Raw genomic sequence first — 18,014 nt, 5'->3', positions numbered from 1 at the left:
CCTCACACCACACCAAAGGCTGGGGGGAGACAAAATGGGCAAAAGAAAAAATGCTGATATTAACAACTTACCTTGAATTGCTGTAAGCATTTCTGGAGGCAGTTTGGTCTTCAAAATATTTCTCTTTTTGGCTTTGAACCTCCTGTAAGCCATGTACAGTGGACTAAAAACCCATTTTTGTAGCATCAACATGTGGACCAGAGGTAAAAACAGTGTGAGAATGTGAGAGCATGTTTCATAAGTTTAAAAGTTTTAACTCCCTCTATCTGTTCTGAACATGAAGAAATAATAAGGGCTGTGTAAAGATATTCATGGATATGAATATAAAGTTTGCACTTTATGTATAGTAACTGAGAGAAATAATGTTTTTTTCTCCTCTTATTTGCTCCAAAAATGCACATGCCCACAAACACATCCATGTGTCACCTTTATTTTTCTGAATATTGAGATGTTCTACACTGAAGAAAGCTCCAAACAGGCATCATGACTGGATACTCTTTATAAAATATTCTTCCTCTAATATGAGTAGGATTAACTGCTCCATTAAATGACATTTTTAAAATATTCTGCTCAGTGTGAAAAAATGTTGTTAAGGTACAGCAGACAACATTCCTTTCCCTGAGCTGCTAATCTTCAGGTATTTCTCCTAAATTATTCTGTCTTAGAGCAGTTTTCTTTCTAAAATTCTAATCAGCTTACATTGTCATTATCTGGATTTTCTGCTAATGCCATAAAACACTTTGTTTACGTTGAAAAATCTCACTGATTGTTTGGAATCAAGACATTCAAATTGCTTGCTGGACACAAGTATAAACGATTTTTGTTTGTATTTCAGACTTTTCAGCAGAGAATATCAGTACCTGTTTTTCTGGCTTTCACTCTTTTTTCCACAGAGTAATCATGAATAAAGTTATCATATTTAAATGTACAGCAGCATGCATTTTCTGGCTTTTTTTTTTTTTTTAACAGCAGCCACAAGAGACTGGGCTACAGAGGAGCTACACATGGGTGTGGAGAGTCTGTATGTGTAAAACTGCTGGTTTTCAGTAAATATTCCAGATTTACAACTAGAACTGCTAGCAGTGAGTAAATATCCCAGCAAGTTACACCTTTTGAGTGTGCAGGCTGACATAAATAGATACAGACACTGTAAAAGCTGAAACGCTCTACAACAGGGTTGTCAAAAAGCGGGAGCTGTTTGATCCACTTGTACAAAAGAAAAGTCACCTTTTAACGTGGCAGCCACTGGCAGGTTTTGTCCAAAGGACAGACCATCCTGTAGTAGATGACCAGAAAATTGGAGTGATGCCTGGGGATTTCAGCTTTTATATTTTCCATGCATTTGTAACCCTGCAGTTCTTTGGGGTAGAACTCCAAAGCCCATGTGCAGGGTCAGCTGCTGCTTCCCCATTTGGGTCAGAGCCAGCAATTCCTCTCCAGGCCTGGCAATCCAGGACACCTCAGTGCCTCAGGCCCCAGAAATGCAAACAAAAGGGAGCTGGGGGCAGCAAACTGGGGCTGAATGGCTTCATCAATTCCTGCAGCTGCAATTGGGAGATCAAGCCCCAGTGTGCAAATGGAGCAGACTTAGAAAAGTGGGGAACCCGTGAGCCCGGCTCCATTTTGGGTGCAGCCCTGGGGGGCTTTGTGTGCCCTAAATGTACCTGAAGGCCCTTCAGCAAATACAGCTGATTTTTATTCCCTTCACTTGGTCTGGCCTTCTGTTTTTAGGTAGATCCAAAAAGGCATCAGGAAAAGTAAGGTTATTATTCTTCCCTAGTGCCCTTTCCCAGCTCTGAAATTTTTTTTTTCTTTCCCCTGTCTCTATCCTTAATAGCCCCAGTTGTTTTTCCCCCCTCACAATTTACCTGATCTTTAGCAGTGGTGAAAGGCTGTGGAAGCTGTGCCACGGTTTAATTATGTGTTGAAAGGGGAGCTGTGACCTTTAGATGGCTCTGGATGACCCTGCTATCATTGCCTGTCCTCTCCTGGACCTGCTGAGGGGACACTGCAATATTGCCTGCTATTGATTTTCCCCACGCCACTTATGGTTTTATAGACATCTACAGTATCTCCTCTCAGCCTGGAGAGACTTATCTGTTTAATAACTCCCATAAAAACCTTCTTTTTGCTGCTTCCTTCTCTGTGTTTGCTGTTTTGGGATAAGGCAGGAGCAAACCCACACTCACCAAGAGCTGAAAATGAGGGTGTGCACTGACACATTGATAAGTTACATTCTGGTCTGTGTTTCTTCAGCAAAATAGGGTTATTTCATCACTGGGAAATTATTTTATTTTTTTTTATTAGAGCATTGTATTGTAATTCCAACATCAGCCTCTGGAAACTGACAAAATCATGGCAGACTTCAGAGCTGTCCTGAAAAATACTGCTCAGAAAAAAAAAAAGTGTGAGGAATGGGCATTGAGAGGCACCAGCTTTTCAAGGGTTTTAATTGCTTTGGTGTCTTATTTAGTATTGACTGCTTGGCCATAAAGCAGCAGGTAGGTAAAGAAAAATTACTTTTAGCTACAGGAATAGCTCTTTTTTCTACTAATAAATCACCTGTTGTCCTTTGTCCTCCCCACTCCTTCCAAATTCCTTGGCTCCATTAGTGAACTGAGGCTGAAGGAAAATGAAGAGTGGGAAAGGACATTGTTTTTCCCATAAGAAATTTGCCATGGGGCCATAGCAAAAGAAGAGTAAATTTCTGGTATAATGTACTTCATGTAGGTCACTTTTGTAGATGCTGACAGTGCTTCCCTTACTTTCTGATAAATTTATTTCCCTAAAATCCTTCTTCTGATATAGTACATTTAGTTAATTTCATGAAACTAGATCTTGAATTTTAAGGGAAGGTGTACTTCATATTTGCATAAAATAACATCTGAGACAGATGAGTTAGACTTCAAGCCATAATGATATCATGCATGAGTTAAAACTAAAATTTAATTCTTGTTTTCCTGCTGTAAGCAGATGACATAATCTCCCTCCTTCAGCTGCATTTGTTGCTGGTTTTGCATCACATAATTTTATTTATCTTGCATATCTACATGCAGATATAAACACTGGGGCTGTAGAAAGGTTCCTTTGTCTAGCCTGGCAAAAAATATCAACAGATACTTGTCTTGCATGTACGAGAAATCAAATTAAAAACAAAAACCACTTTTAAGCTTTCCTAGCTGCTTTTTGGCATTTGGGAGGTGCCACTGTAATATCAATTATGAACCTAGTGCCTGTTATTTTTTTGATACAAATTAAACTGGACTTGAGGTGCAAACCTTGTTAGCCCAAGCTCCAGCTGATTTATGTATCAACACTATACTTGGGCAGCAAACAATTTTCCCTGTGCTAAATAATTTGGGTTTGTTTTCCTTAGAGCCACAAACCTGATGTTTCTGTGGCCATTTTCTCTGTTACCTTATCCATCTATCAGAACTCCCACATCCTTTCTCTCTCCCACCTCTGATGGCAGACAAGAAGGGGAATTCTTCACTTCTAAAGAGCATCACCTGAGGAGGGGACAGATTTTCAGATTTTCACTGGAGAGAAGCTTCCAAAATCCAAAGAGGTGCAGCGTGGGGACCAAAGAGCTTTGTGAACTTGTCACAAAGGAACCAGAGTCAGGGCTAAAATTTTAGATCACCCACCATGGACTTCAAACTCTGATATTTTCCCCAAGAACTTCTAGGAAAGCTGTAATTCTATGTTAATTCAGTCATATAAGCACATCTCCAGGAAGTCCATATTCTTCTCTGCATGATGCAAATGACAGTCATTCATTTAAAGTTGAAAAGCCATCAGGTCCCTTTTTTACAAATGAGAAGTGAATCGGCTGACATTTTAAGAGAATGAACATTTCCCATAAAAACTGAAAATAACCCAAGGGGATAATCCGATCATTTTGCCAAAAATTGGTGCTGTGGCCTTTGAAATTAAATAGTGGCTGGCAGGGGAAAAATCTGGCACTGATTTATCACAGACAGGAGTTTTATAACTCACTTTTGTGTGAGTTAACGAATACAGGTGGAAATAAGATTGTAACATGCACTGTACTTGCTAGGATGTTTTACTTTTATCACAGCTGGATCCCCTTAATTCATCTGCTGACTTTTGTCTGACATGAGAACATAATAGCCTTGATAATCACCAGTTTCATAAGGGTTTATATAGTTGCATCCCAGCTCTAAGTGATGTAAGTGATACAATAAAAATTCTTAAATTTAATTATTAATGTTATTTTCTCAGAAACAGTAACAGGATCTCCTGGGATTAATTTGAGGTGGTACAAATGCCAAGTGAAAAGACATCTAATTTTTTAAATGTTAACGATTTTTTGTGTAACTTGCAGAGCGTGGCCCTGGCAGAACCATGAGTGAAGCTTTGAGTAGAAGGCTCTACCTGCACCTTGGGCTGAGTGTGAATGAATCACAAGGTCTTAGCAGAGGCTCATGGAATCAGAGATTTGGGTTGGAAGTGACTTTAAAGCCCACCCAGTGTCACCCCAGCCATGGCAGGGCCAACTCCCAGTGTCCCAGGAGCTCCCAGCCCCAATGTCCAGCCTGGCCTTGGGCACTGCCAGGGATCCAGGGGCAGCCCCAGCTGCTCTGGGCACCCTGTGCCAGGGGCTGCCCACCCTCACAGCGAAGGATTCCTTCCTAAAACCTAACCCAAACCTTCTCTTTGCCTCTTCAAACCTTAAGTTTAGACAGCACTAAAAGTTGTGCGTCCCAGCAGTAAAAACTCATGGTGGATCCAGGGCCGTCAGAGTTTCACCGCAGGCCGGGCGGGCTATAAATCACCTCTCCTCTGCCTCCCCCGCAGATGTCCCAGGGGAACTTCCACTAAAACCACCCCGTTTCTTCCCCCACAGGTGTTCCAGGGGAACTTTGACAACGACACGCACCGCAAGAACGTGATCGAGCCGCCGATCTACGCCCGGCATGTGCGCATCCTGCCCTGGTCGTGGTACGGCCGCATCACCCTGCGGTCCGAGCTGCTGGGCTGCACGGCCGAGGACTGAGCCCACCCCGCTCCCGCCGTAGATGAAGAAGCCTGTAGGATGCTGAGTGGGGTTTTTCCATGAACCAGTGCTCGCTCATTTTTATGGTAGGCCGCTAGCTGTCTTTCGCCAGGAGGTCTAAGCCTGCCCTTTTAAAACGATCCGAGTTTTTTTGCCCTTGAAATCTGTTGGTGTTGTCCCTTCTGCTGTGGAATTATCCTCCTAGTTCTCCTTTGAGTTGTTCACCACCAGTTGAAACGCGTTGAGGGAAAAGATGAAAAAAAACAGCAGCATCCTTTTTACAAGGGAAGAGAAATAGTGTGACGAAGCTCATTTGCAGCTTCAGGAACATTGGGCTGAGTTCTCCATAAACCATACCACCATCTTACTTGCAAAAAGTGATACTGCAGCTTTTAGCAATAAGTTTACTTGGGGATGACTGCATTATAGTAATTGTGCCTATATCAAACACTGTCAGTTCTTATGACAAATATTTTGGGAAATTCTCCGTGGTACCGTAAAACACGATACCTGAGATGTTCGAGCTACCTTTCACCACTTTCATCCAGACAGCAGAGTCCACGCACCTGGAGGGTTTTCCTAACTTCCCCATTTTCCTTCTCTATTTTGCATGCTGTAGACATGGCCTCCATCTTTTCTCTTTAGTATAGCACTGCTGGGTGTTGTTTTCCTTGGAAGATGTCACCTCCTTGCATACGTAACCAGCTCAGTGTAATATGAAGTTGACTAATTTGCCAAAGTTTATGGATTTTTGCAAAGTTTCCACGCTTTTTCACGTAGGCTAAGGTTAGGCACCAGGGTGCTTGTGGTGCCTCATCTTGGCTGCCCACACAGTGCATCAGAAACCCCATTCCAGGATGATTTGTCCAGGGGTGAGCTCGCAGCCCCAGACTGTGCTCTGCCCACCCTTTCACAAACCCACTGCTCTCACAAACGCTCTGAATTCCTGCAAGGAGGAAAATGCGGGGTGAAGGAACCAGGTGCTAAAAGACACACGGGGAGGAATGACTCCCTTACTGCCAGGAAACCCTCTCTCTTTAGGCTCTTCCTAAAGTCACAGCTTTCCTCCCCAAAAGGTAAGAGGTGACCTAGGAGCACACCAAAGCCTGGCCCTTGACACCCTCTGCTCCTAAAAAGTCTTTTCAGACACATACCAGTGAGCCACGAGGAGCCTGTTTCCTACCATGCCCCATCTACAGGAATGCTTCACACACAGCACAATAGCAACCCCAGTTTAAAAATTAGTTTTTTAGGAGGAAAAGTGGAGCAGTAGGCGGGGGGGCATTCTCCCCTGTGCCTCAGTTTCCCCTGCTGATTGAGATAACAATACCAACTTTTGAGGAGCAACCCAAGTTCCCTTGGAGTAAAGTGCTCTGTGACCACGTTAGAGCAGCACCTCAGCCCAAAAAGGATCCCGGGACAGGGAGTGAGGGGGCATTTTATCTGTTACCTGAAACAACAGCACTTGGGATTACTGCCAACCTTTTAATTTCATAACATGCTGACGTGGAGAGAAAGAGAGAATGAGAGAGAGAGAGAGATAGAGAGAGAGATGCGCAGCTGCATGTTTTAGCAAATGTCACCGAACTTATACTTTCTGTCACTGTTCCATTCTCACCAAAAGTCTGAAGTATAAATTTGGGCACTGCTTCCCAGGCCAGCAGCTAGCTGGCCCACAATCTGCAAAAGGGCAAAGTTTACCTTGGAAACAAAATGTTTTGGATTTCGAAAAAACCTGCATTTAATCACACATTCTCCACCACAGACTAAATATATATTATCCATTGAACTGTGAAAGACTCTAGAATAGCAGCCAGGAATTTTACATACAAGAATTGGGGATATAATGGTGGCGGTTTTCTGATAGTGTCACTTAAACTGTCACATTTTAGCAAACAGAACACCCTGCCTCTACAAAATGACTTAATCCTTAAACTGTATTTATACAAGTATTTATTTTATAAGGCTTAGACATTTAAAGACTTCTAAAGAAGAGTCCTGTAAAGGTAAAAGTATGTGTAAGAAATGTTTAGGTCCTGTGCAACACTGCTAAGTTTGTTCTTTATTTTTTACTTTGTGCTGCATAACAAAAGCCACTAGACTGTTACTGTCTTGTCTGTAACTGTGTTAACAGCATTCCTTAATGATGTATATATGGAGTGGTCTTCAAGCAAAAGGAGCAATTTTAAAGAGAAAGTCAACCACCTTGGTGGTACTTCCAATGTAAAAAAAAAAAAAAAAAAATCTGAATAATGGAGGACAAGTCTATCCCCACATTATCTCTGCCTGTATTTTGAAATTTAGGCTTTTGGTTTAAGAAAAAAAAAAAAAAAAAAAAAAAAAAAAAAGAAACAAAACAACTCAAAAAACTAGTTCCATTTATCTCTTTAGGGTGTGCACACACAATACTTTAAGAGCTTTAAATACATTTTCTTATTATGGGAGAGCAGTTGACCCTGAATTTAATTACAGGTATGAAGAATAGCATGCAGATATTTCACTAACTGACTGTATCCAAAAATCAGACAGCCATTTCAGAAAATTAGACTTTTTACATTAATGTTCTTTTGAAATACTTGGTTTGTATTCTTAATGTTGGTTTGGGTTTTTTGTCATGTTATTCATCTTTCGGGACTTCAGTTTTGCTTTTGAATTAATATTCCTTGGTTTAGTAAATTAACTGTAATCCCTTCATCTGCACATAGAGTTTTCATGTGATGTAATGCAGTAATTTTAATTTGGTATTAATTTTTGTGCTGAGTATTTTCACCCTCATGTCCTGAGTCAGCTGCCAGCAGTCTTCACAGCCTGCAAGGATAGCTCCACACCTTGAGATAATTCTCCATGGCAATTCATTTAAAAAATCAAATATCTGATGCCCTCACAATTTCAACCTGCATGCTAGTGGTTTTTCCAATGGCATTATTCCTCACCTACCAAAAAGCCATCTTGGAGTGGCATTTCCAGCAGCAAATTCTGCTCCCAGGTGTCAGCAGGATCAGTCTGACATGGCTCTTGGTTTAAGCAGAATCCTTCAGATTCAACAGAACAGGTGGGAATCAGATTAGGGGATAGAATTAAACTTTTTTCCCTCTGATTTTATATTTTTGTCTAGGTGCATACTATTGCCATAAGGGGCACACTATAAATTAACACAACTATTCTCTCCCAGTGAAAGCAGCCAGCCCCCAAAAAACAGAAGAACAGGACAGGAGACATCCCTTTAAGAGGGGACAGAGGAAAGCTCGGAAATGATCCTTGACTTCTGTACTAATTGCTAACAACGGCATTGAGCAAGGCCAAAAGTGTTCTCCTAATTAAATTTCACCCTGAAGCAGTTAAGTATTTGCAGGCAGGCTTCACCTTTATGTTGCTGGGTAATGTGCTACATTTATAGCCTAGGAAATTTAGCACTGGCACGAGGCTCCTTTTTATCGGCGCTAAGGGCCCGTCGCCTCAACTGGCTCTGGATCTGAGGTTGACTTTCTCTTTTGGAATGGCTGCATAGAAATTAAGTGTCAGTTTTGAAGACTAAGGATACTAAATGAGTGTATCTTTGCTATACAACCAATGTGAACTATAATATTCAGTGCTGGCTTCTGATGTGTCAGTAAGTACAGAAGTATCTCGGACACAAACGACCTTTGCAACCTTTCAAGCTGTGTGGTATTCAAATGATTTTGTATATACCTAAATCATGTAGAGCGATGTAAAACCAGTACGACCTTGTCTAGTCTTCAAACTTAACAATAAAACTTTTGAAAAATGAGGCGGTTTCCTTGGAGCTGTTATGTTGCAACACCTTGAAGGAGGCGACAGCGAATCTCACTGGCGGCAAATGTGGAGCAGAGATATGACGTGGTGTTTTCCTGGATCCATCCACAGAGTCTTTGTGGTAGGTTAAGTTTGTTCCTGGCAAAATCAGCAGTTGGTGCTGTGCTCCTCTCAATGTGTTCCCTTTGTTCTTCCAGATTAAAAAAAAACCAAAAAACAACTCAAAACCCTGTAGGTTTCAACGAGTCTAAAAATTTCTTTTTTTTCCCCCTATCCCTCTGCTCTCTGAATGAGCAGCAGAAATGTAAAATGACAATTTAATTTCCTGTAAGTCAAATTTCTTGGGATATTTATCAGTCCTTATCCATTCTCCCCCTCTCCTGCATAGGCAAATTAATTTCTGAGAAGCTAAGGAGTGGCTGCAGGCCAGACCTGCCATGAGATGCCACAGCAGAGCTGGTGTTTGCTCACACCCTTGCCCTTTTTCTCCTTTATTTTCTATGCAGCCTGCTCCCCAAAATGTCTTACATTAGTTAACTCCACAATTTCAATTTCTGAAGAAGCTTAGCAATTAAAGTAGCATGTGGAAACACCACTCTCTCCCAGACAATTAGATGACATAAAAATATTCTATTTACTGAAGAGAGATGACGCTTGGTTTACACCTTGAATGAGCCCATAAATCACATCCTTTTGTTTTATAATGGCTTCACTTTGTGTCCTTTCTCCAGAAATCATCTTTTAGAGACAAAATAAGCCACCCACAAGCACTCACTGGTGACAATGTCTGCCCAACATGCAGTCTCAGCACTCAGCTCCCACTACAGCATGTTGTCCTTCAGCAGAAAAGTCACAAAATTGCAATTTTCCCTTATTATATATATCTCCACCAGTCACAAAAAACTTGAATACAATGCTCCACACAAGAGGAGGCATACTTTTGGAGAATGATGGCTGAATATTAGCACTTCAGTCATAAATTTTTGCATCTTGAAGCTTTCTGACCTTTGGTTATAAATTGCAACTGTTTCACGAAACATGGGGACTTCTGAAGAACTGAAAATTGGGTTTTCCCTCACGTTCTTCATAACAGGAATTCTAGTGAAGGCAATGAGAGAAAATAATGAATAAATCTCTTCAGAATAGCAACTATTTATCAATGCCCATCCTCCTATATCTGTTGCTAATGAGTTCAAGCGATTAACATGAATATCAACACTCTGCACCATCATGAAATAAGTAGTCTCTGATACTTCAGTGATAAACACAATGACACTTATTTTATACCTTGGATTTAATAGCAGGAGGTAAATCTGTTCATTTTGTGATTACTAAGTGACCTGTGATCACTTAGTCTTAGAAATGAAATAGGACAAATTAGAAGATAAATTTGAAATAGGACTAAATGAAGATAATTTTACTGATCCCAAAGTATTTTTAATGCAATTTGTAAAAGTTTCTTAATAGAGAGATACACTTTAGAATGCAGATGATAGCTTTAGATTAAGAATCTAAAATATGAAAGGCAAAATTGCAAAAAAACTTTGTTGTGGAGCTTTAGGATTGCATTTATTGCAAATTAAGTTCCAGTGATACACATATCATTGTAAATATGTGTTTTTAAATATGTGCAGCAAAATTAATTTTACCAGTGTAGGTGAGTAAGAATAATTGGTTTTTACGTGGTTTGTATCAAACTGGAATTAGTCTCCACCTGTGTGGGAGTGTACAGGAAGCATGGACCACCTGGTGAAACACAGGTGGGGCACAGGAGGTGGGGAGGATGACAGATATATATATATATTTTCCACAATAATATTTCTTTCTCTGTTTGCCATCTGATGGGCTGCAGTTATCCGAGGCCACACATCAGATGATTGGGTCAGCGGGCACACTTCTCACTAGATGGAGGAAATCAGCCCTCAAAATACACTGGGAAAGGTCACTAATCATTTGCATCAGACTGGAAAATCAAAAGCAGGCTAAATGAGTGTGTTTGTTTTCTGGGATGCTGTGAGAGGTCGGTAGGAGCTGTGGAGAAATGCATTGTGCTGTCTTGGCCACAGTAAATGCAATGGAGTGCACAGACCGCATAAAATGCACGTGTCGCACTGAAGCAAGACCAAAGGGCCCTTAAAAAGTGATACACACGCTATTTCCTGAGGAAAGTGTGGGACAATGTGATGGTCTGGCACACTCTGGGCTTGCACAAGGCCCAGCTGGGATGGATTTACCCTTTGAGAGCTCCTGGGGAAGGGGAGCCTCAGGCTCTTTAGGAAGGACAGGCAGGGCAGACAGGAAGGGGTGTCACCTCCAACCAAAGACCATGGAGTTCATGGAGCTCTGCTGGGATGGGTGGGGAGGTGACAAAGAGGGAGGGCAGGGACAGGCAGGGTGGCAGGGATGTCCCACAGAATGCAGGAAGAGTCTACGGGCCCCTCTATGGACAGACAGGAGCGGCCTTGTGTTCACAAGCCCTGGACCACAAGGAGGACTTCATCCACCCCAAATGAGAATCGTGGCTTGGCTTGGGGTTGGGTTGGGAGAAAATTTAAAGATTATCTAATCCAGCCACCTCCCACTATCCCAGGAGCTCCCAGCCCCAATGTCCAGCCTGGCCTTGGGCACTGCCAGGGATCCAGGGGCAGCCCCAGCTGCTCTGGGCACCCTGTGCCAGGGCCTGCCCACCCTGCCAGCGAACAATTCCTTCATAATGACCAAAAAATAAACCCACCTACCTTTTCTTCCTGACTTCCCAAAAAACTAAACCCACCAAGAAGGGCTGTGGTGACTGTGAAATGCTGGAATTCAAGATCCTTTTGGTGGTGAGGAAGGGGCACAAGTTCAGTGGCCTGGACTTCAGGAGAGGAGAATTTGGCCTCTTCAGGGATCTGCTTTGGTCGAGTTTAAAATGGGTTTAAATCCAGGAGGGAATTGGGCCCCAGTAAAGCTGATTAATATTCAGTGATCACCTCCTCCAAACTCAGGAGCAAAACATCCCAGCAAAGAGAAAATCAGACAAAGATGGCAAGAGTCCTGTGTGGGTGAACAAGGAACTCCTGGACAAACAGAAAACACAAAAAGGAAATCTCCAGAGCGTGGAAGAAATCACAGCTAGCCTGGGAGGCGTAGAGAAATTGTCCAGGGTGAGATTAGGAAAAGTAAAGCCCTGATAGAGTTAAATCTTTCCTGGGACATCAATGGCAACAAGAAAAAATTCTGTAGGTATGCTGGTGGCAAAAGGAAAAATAAGGAAATTGTGGGCCCACTCTAGAAGAAAACGGGAGACCCAAGACATGGAGAATGTTGACTCTCAACAGCTTGCCTCAGTTTCACCAAGAAGTGCTCCAGTTACGCTGCCCAAGGTGCAGAAGGTGGAAAGAGGGGCTGAAGAACTGCCTCGTGTAGGAGGAGACCAGGCTGGAGACCATCCGAGGAACCTGAAGGTTCCCAAGGCCTGGGGACCTGACAAGATGCACCCGTGGGTCACGAGGAAACTGTCAGGAGCAGTGGCTAAGCCACCCCTTACCATATTTGAGAAGTCATGGCAGTCTGGTGGGGGTCTCTGTAAAAGAGGAAACTTAACCTCGTTTTTTTTTTTTTAATTAAGGGACACCCAGGGAACCACAGTGCCTGTAGGAAGATAGATCCTTCTGGAAATTATGCAGCTGGTGCTCTTCCCTCATTTTTTCTCTTAAAGGATGTGCCTCTACTATTTTTTGACTTGGAGAAATTCCTTTATTCCATGTGACTCATGCTACTATAACAGGTTCACAGCTTCTCTAAAGTGTGTGTTCACAGCTTCTTTCTAAGAGTGAAAAGGCACTAACGAGGAAGGTTTTTTGATTAAACAATTAAAGCATGGGTTGTTTGTGTAAATACGCAGTGTACATTTACATGTTTATCTAGATATATATGTTTATATATCTGCATTTTCTACAGGTCGTGTCTATATGTCATATTTCATCTGAGAACAGAGAGAGAAGAGTGGAAGCAGTATTACAAAGATGTTGATTAAGCACATCAACCTCATCTAGCTGTTCTTCTGATGTACACTGATATAATTTTCTTCCATTTAAGAAAAAAAAAACAAAAAACTGATGGGGATGGGGAGAACACTGCCTCTTCGTAGGTGTTTTATTTACACCCCCAGTTTGCTGCCACAGAATCCCAGAATGGTCTGGGTGGGAGGGGACATTTAAAGGCCAAACAGTCCAGCCCCAACAGGGCAGGGACACCCTGAACCAGACCATGTCACTCAGAGCCTCATGCAGCCTGACCTTGAGTGTTTCCAGGGATGGAGCAGCCACCACCTCTCTGGGAAACCTCTTTCAGTGTTTCACCACCCTCACTTTAAAAAATTTCTTCCTAATATCTAATCTACATTGACCCTCTTATAGTTTAAAGCCCTTTTCCCCTTTGTCCAGTCACAAATGGCCCTGCTGAGAAGTTTGTCCCCAGTTACCTTTCCTTAGGAGCTCTCATGGAAACTTTTCAGCCTTACTTGAAAAGTCAGAAGTGCTTCTTTATTTTAAAGCCGCTTTTCCCTTTACTGAGGGATTTGCAAGTATCTAATTTTCATATTTTTCAGGAGCCGTGGCTGACCAGTGAATGAGTGAGGAGGTTTTCTGGAGCACAAAGCTGGGAGTCAGAGCGGCTTCCAGAAGAATCTGACCCAATATTTATATAATATACATATATAGCACATGCCACTCACCACCTGCACTGGCTGCTCCACCTCCCCGTTCCCTTCCAGCCCCTGAGCCATGACAGAAAGTGCTGTTCAGCCGTGGCACTGAGGCCAGCTATTCACAAGTGGCTTTTTCACTCAGTAACGGCCACATTCCCCAAATATTTCTGGGAGTCCGAGGCCAGGCTCCCAAACCAGAGCTGCCCAGGGGCTGGGTGTGATGTGGTGAAGGAAAACTCGCCCCTGGCCCCCGCTGCAAGAGCTGAGCTGACTGAATGGCACACACAGTTTGCATCTGCAAACATGGAATGGGCAGCAGGAATGGCTCAGCAAACATGTCCCAGTTAATCCCTTCGTGGCACAAAATACTGCACTTCAACCACTACAGTTTGGGCTTTTTAAAAAACATTTAGCAGTCTTTTCCCCTTGCCTCTGCCGCAAGCATTCCTCTGGCCTGCAGGAAAAAGAATTGCATTTGTGGTTAATTTCTGCTCCAGTGGGTTACTTTCTATTTGGGTTCAGGTCTGTCATGCATTTAGACCGCCTGAATGGGTGAATATTCTCCTGAAGTCAGGTAATGGAGTGCTGAAATTCCACAATAAGGTGTAGGGTACCCATCACACCAAAGAGAAGGGCTGCCTGATACCCCCCTTGATGCCACCAGAAAATAGTCAGATGAGCAAACACCTCGGTTTCAAGCAACCACAGAACCGAGGGCCTTGTTCAGGCTGAAGGAGAGTGAAATTGATGTTCCAGTGTGAGTGGTGGTGTGGTTTCTGATGGTGTGATTTGATTTCCTTCGGGCACCCACCCAACAGCTCAGTGAAGGAACACCCCCTGGTTCCCACCTGATATCTTTCACAAGTGATGATGAAATCATCTTGCACTATCTTGTGAAAACGTCCATTGGTACAATTTTGTTGTTAAATTACTGAGGACCCTCTCAGAGCTGCCTTTTTTTCCCTTATTCTGAGCCCCATGCGCACACAGATGATCCTTTTGGTTGTGTTCCAATGTCACAGTGAATCAACTGAATGTATTGGCAGTTTTGCAGCCCAGATCATCTCCTGAACTGCAGCAGTGTTTTGATTGAACAGGCAAAGGCTCATTAGCATTCCTTCACTGTCTCAAGACAGTCTGGACTGGTTCTCCCTGGCCAGTGTAACAGACTTCCAACCAGGCAACGTGTGTACCAGGCTGTGCTGGGGAGAGACACTTTGATAACCTCCCCTTTTCCTATTTATCATCCTCCCCAGGGGCCTTTCCTCTAGCTCTGCAGTAAAAATATTGATTGTGGCAGCTCTCACACAGATCCTTGTGCTTGCACCTCAGCCGTGGGGCAAGGTGGGCTTTGAGCTGCCCAGCAGTAATTGAGCTCGCATCAGCACCACTCCTGGCTGAGATTTTAGGAGCAGGCAAGTAGTGCTGGTAGAGTCACACTGAAGCTGATTCCAGCTCCCATTCTGCCTCAGAATCTCTGGGCCTCCCCGTGGTGCTGGCCTGGCATTCTCTCCGTGGTTCAGAGCACACAGAAACTGAAGTGTGGAAGGAGGCAGGGCTGGGCTGCACTCAGCTATTCCAGCCACGAGGATCTGTGAGCATCACTGCCAAAAACAGCATGGGCAGAGTCAGAACTTCCCATTCCAAAGGGCTGTCCCAACCCTGTGCAGCACAGAGTTTGGTTTTATTTCTTTCTATCCAATTTATCTGGACTGAATATTCATTATGGAGGGACGGGAGGGGGGAAAAGAGTGGACCTTCATCTGAACTTAATCCCCCAGCAGTCCTGTGACCCTCCAGGTCTCTCAGTCTCTAAGAAGTGTGGTCTGGACCTGAGCAGTTGAGTTGCCCCTACCTAAATTAACCGAAATTAATTTTATAGCCAACCTGCTTGAAAGACTCATTCATATGACACAATTCTGGCTGAAGTGATTTCAAATGCCAACTTTGCCTTTATGCACATCTCAGCTGTTTCACAGGGGCCTCTTCTTTATCTGTTTTCATCTTGAAACAACCTGATTGCATGCAGGGGAATTAGTTACTTTGAGAACAGGAAAGATCATTCCTGTTATAAATGCAAAGGCAATTTTGGGATAAAATCAAAGAAAAATTTATTAATAAACAATAATAAGTAGAAACAGCGATAAAAACCCACAATAAAAAGAACAGCGCAGCGCTGGGTGGACAGGGGTCTACACCGGAGGTATAGGTTTCCCAAATCCACGTCTGAGCGCTCTCAGGCTTGGGGTTTTATAGGATTTTTAAGTCCTCAGGCTAAAATTCCAAGCAGGCTCTATTCACCAAGTGTTCTTGATTGTTTGGTGAATAGATTTCCTGGTTTGGAAGAATAGACCTAACTTGTGTCCAGACAGAGTCTCCTCATATGTAAAGAGACTCTGTATGTATTTTAATTTTGGGTTATCAAGGCAGAAGTGGTGTGATCCGGGGTTGGTGCCGATGGAAATCTTGGCGGAGTCTCCCCCTTTGTTTCCAGTGATTGTATCTCCAACACTAGTCTGACAGGTGGGGGATTCAGGACTCGCAGAGGATACTTTTTCTGAGGCTTGTCTTTGTCGACTTTGATTGTTTCACAACTGATGTCTGCAGAGACGTTGGTCAGGTCCGGAGTTGGGTTCCTCCCCCGAGCTAGTCCTTTTGTTGTCTTTGATGGCTCCCATCCTGCCTATTTTCCGAGTTAATGTCTCTTATCTGGGTGTTGGCTACAATCTTTTTCTTTCGGAGAAGAGCTCCCAGCCAGGTTTGGGAGGAGGATTTCTTTCTTTTTACATACACATCTTTGGTTTTTATTATTTTAACATATACATCTTATTTATATATCTTTTCGAATTTTTACTTACACATAATTTATTACAGTCCCCCACTTAATAATTTATCTTATTAAAAATTCGTATTTTATTATTATTTGGAGAGGAATACTAGTATTCCTCCGTACTTTCTTTATTTTCTTGTGCTAACATGTGCTTGGTCTCAAATTAGGATTATAGGATCATTATTCAATGGCACTTTAGTTTCATGTTTTAAGTTTCTTCCCTCCCAGTACATTTTCCTCTCCACGGAACACGGCTTTACAGTTGCTTTATTGTAACAAATAGGGTTAACTCGATGATATGCTATAAAAATGGATTGTCTCCTTCCCCCAATCCAGACAGCCTTATTACACTGCCCGCAGACTGAGATTGAGGGAACCCCTTTTAGTTCTCTTTTTGGTCGGAGGTGATTAATTTAACATTTTGATCCTCCCAGTTTCGAATTTGATTTTCTGTAATACTTGCTCCCGGATTGGAACACTCAATTTTCTCTTTTAATTTGTACAATTTTAATTGGGTGTCATTTAACCAGCAGATTCTTAGGTGCAGTTCTGGGGACAAACGGCTAATGTCTCGGCTTTTGTGGCAGCTTGACACTGCTCACACTTCCCCGTGGGGTCCACCACCGGGGGCACCTCGGGGTCTGTCCCCTTGGTCGAGCACATGACTAGGCTCAGGAACATCAGGATTCCCCACCACTTCATCTCTTTGCCTTGCCCTTCGCCCGTATATAAGCATACGGCGGGGTAAACCATCTTCTTGGCAGCAAAGACTATCTTCAGGGGCCCTTGATGTTCTGATGGCAAATCTTCGTTTAAAGATCGCCCACCGGGACGCTTTAACCGTGTCAAATCTGCACGGAACTTTTATTGTTTGCCGGCACTCGACTACTAAGGGTTCTGCCTTGCAGTTAAGCTGACCCCCTAGACCGTTTCGGTAAAACAGGAGCCACTCAAGAGAGTCAGGTTCCAGCAGGCCCACCTCGGCAGCAAGTATTAAGAATCTGTCTGTCTGCTGTAATTCCTTTACAAAACACTTTGTACATAAACCTCTTGGTTTATGTCCCATTAAACAGTGAGCAACCCAAATTTGTTTACAATAAGCACATTTAAAATGGATAAAAGGAAAGCAATAACAATCAACATTGACACAACTTATCCGATCTCCACTCATTTGTGTTGTCACCGGAGTTTGATCTTCAAATCTCCTGGGGGGTAGTAACTTCCCACTCGGTTGAACCGTGATCTGTGATTTTCTTCACTCGAGAGGAGTGAGTCTAACATTTTTCGGCTGTTCGCACAGCAGTGTCCGTGGTCAGGAGAACGAGGAAGGGACCTTCCCAATGAGGACTGAGGGGAAGTTCCCTCCACACCTTAATCAATACTTTGTCGCCCGGCTGGATTTTGTGAATTGGAAATCCCAATGTTGTGCTTTGAGGAATCAATCCTTTTTCCCGGAGTTCCTGTAGATTTTTATTTATAGAAATGAGATAAGGTTGTAATTGCACATCCTCTATTTGAGGGTGTGCCACCGGCATCCCATGCCTATATGGCATTCCATATAGCATTTCAAAAGGGGATAAACCGGTTTCAGAATGAGGCATGGTCCGGATGTTTAACAAAGCTAAAGGAAGACATCGGACCCAAGTCATTTTTGTTTCGATTATTAATTTGGACAATTGCGATTTTAATGTTTGATTCAT

At 43.0% G+C, this 18,014-nt stretch overlaps 1 protein-coding gene across 1 annotated transcript in view; it reads left to right on the top strand.

Moving 5' to 3' along the window:
- EDIL3 (EGF like repeats and discoidin domains 3) overlaps nt 1-7,337 on the top strand; it is a 230,294-nt gene extending 222,957 nt beyond the window's left edge. Inside the window, exon 11 of the mRNA XM_058864096.1 lies at nt 4,871-7,337. Within this exon, the coding sequence (XP_058720079.1) occupies nt 4,871-5,020 (150 nt within the window). The 3' untranslated portion in view covers nt 5,021-7,337. The remainder of the gene's footprint in view (nt 1-4,870) is intronic.
- Nucleotides 7,338-18,014: the final 10,677 nt, after the last annotated feature.

This window comes from Poecile atricapillus, chromosome Z (assembly GCF_030490865.1).
Source record: "Poecile atricapillus isolate bPoeAtr1 chromosome Z, bPoeAtr1.hap1, whole genome shotgun sequence".
NCBI classification, from domain to species: domain Eukaryota; kingdom Metazoa; phylum Chordata; class Aves; order Passeriformes; family Paridae; genus Poecile; species Poecile atricapillus.
This window is presented reverse-complemented; position numbering and strand designations above follow the sequence as displayed.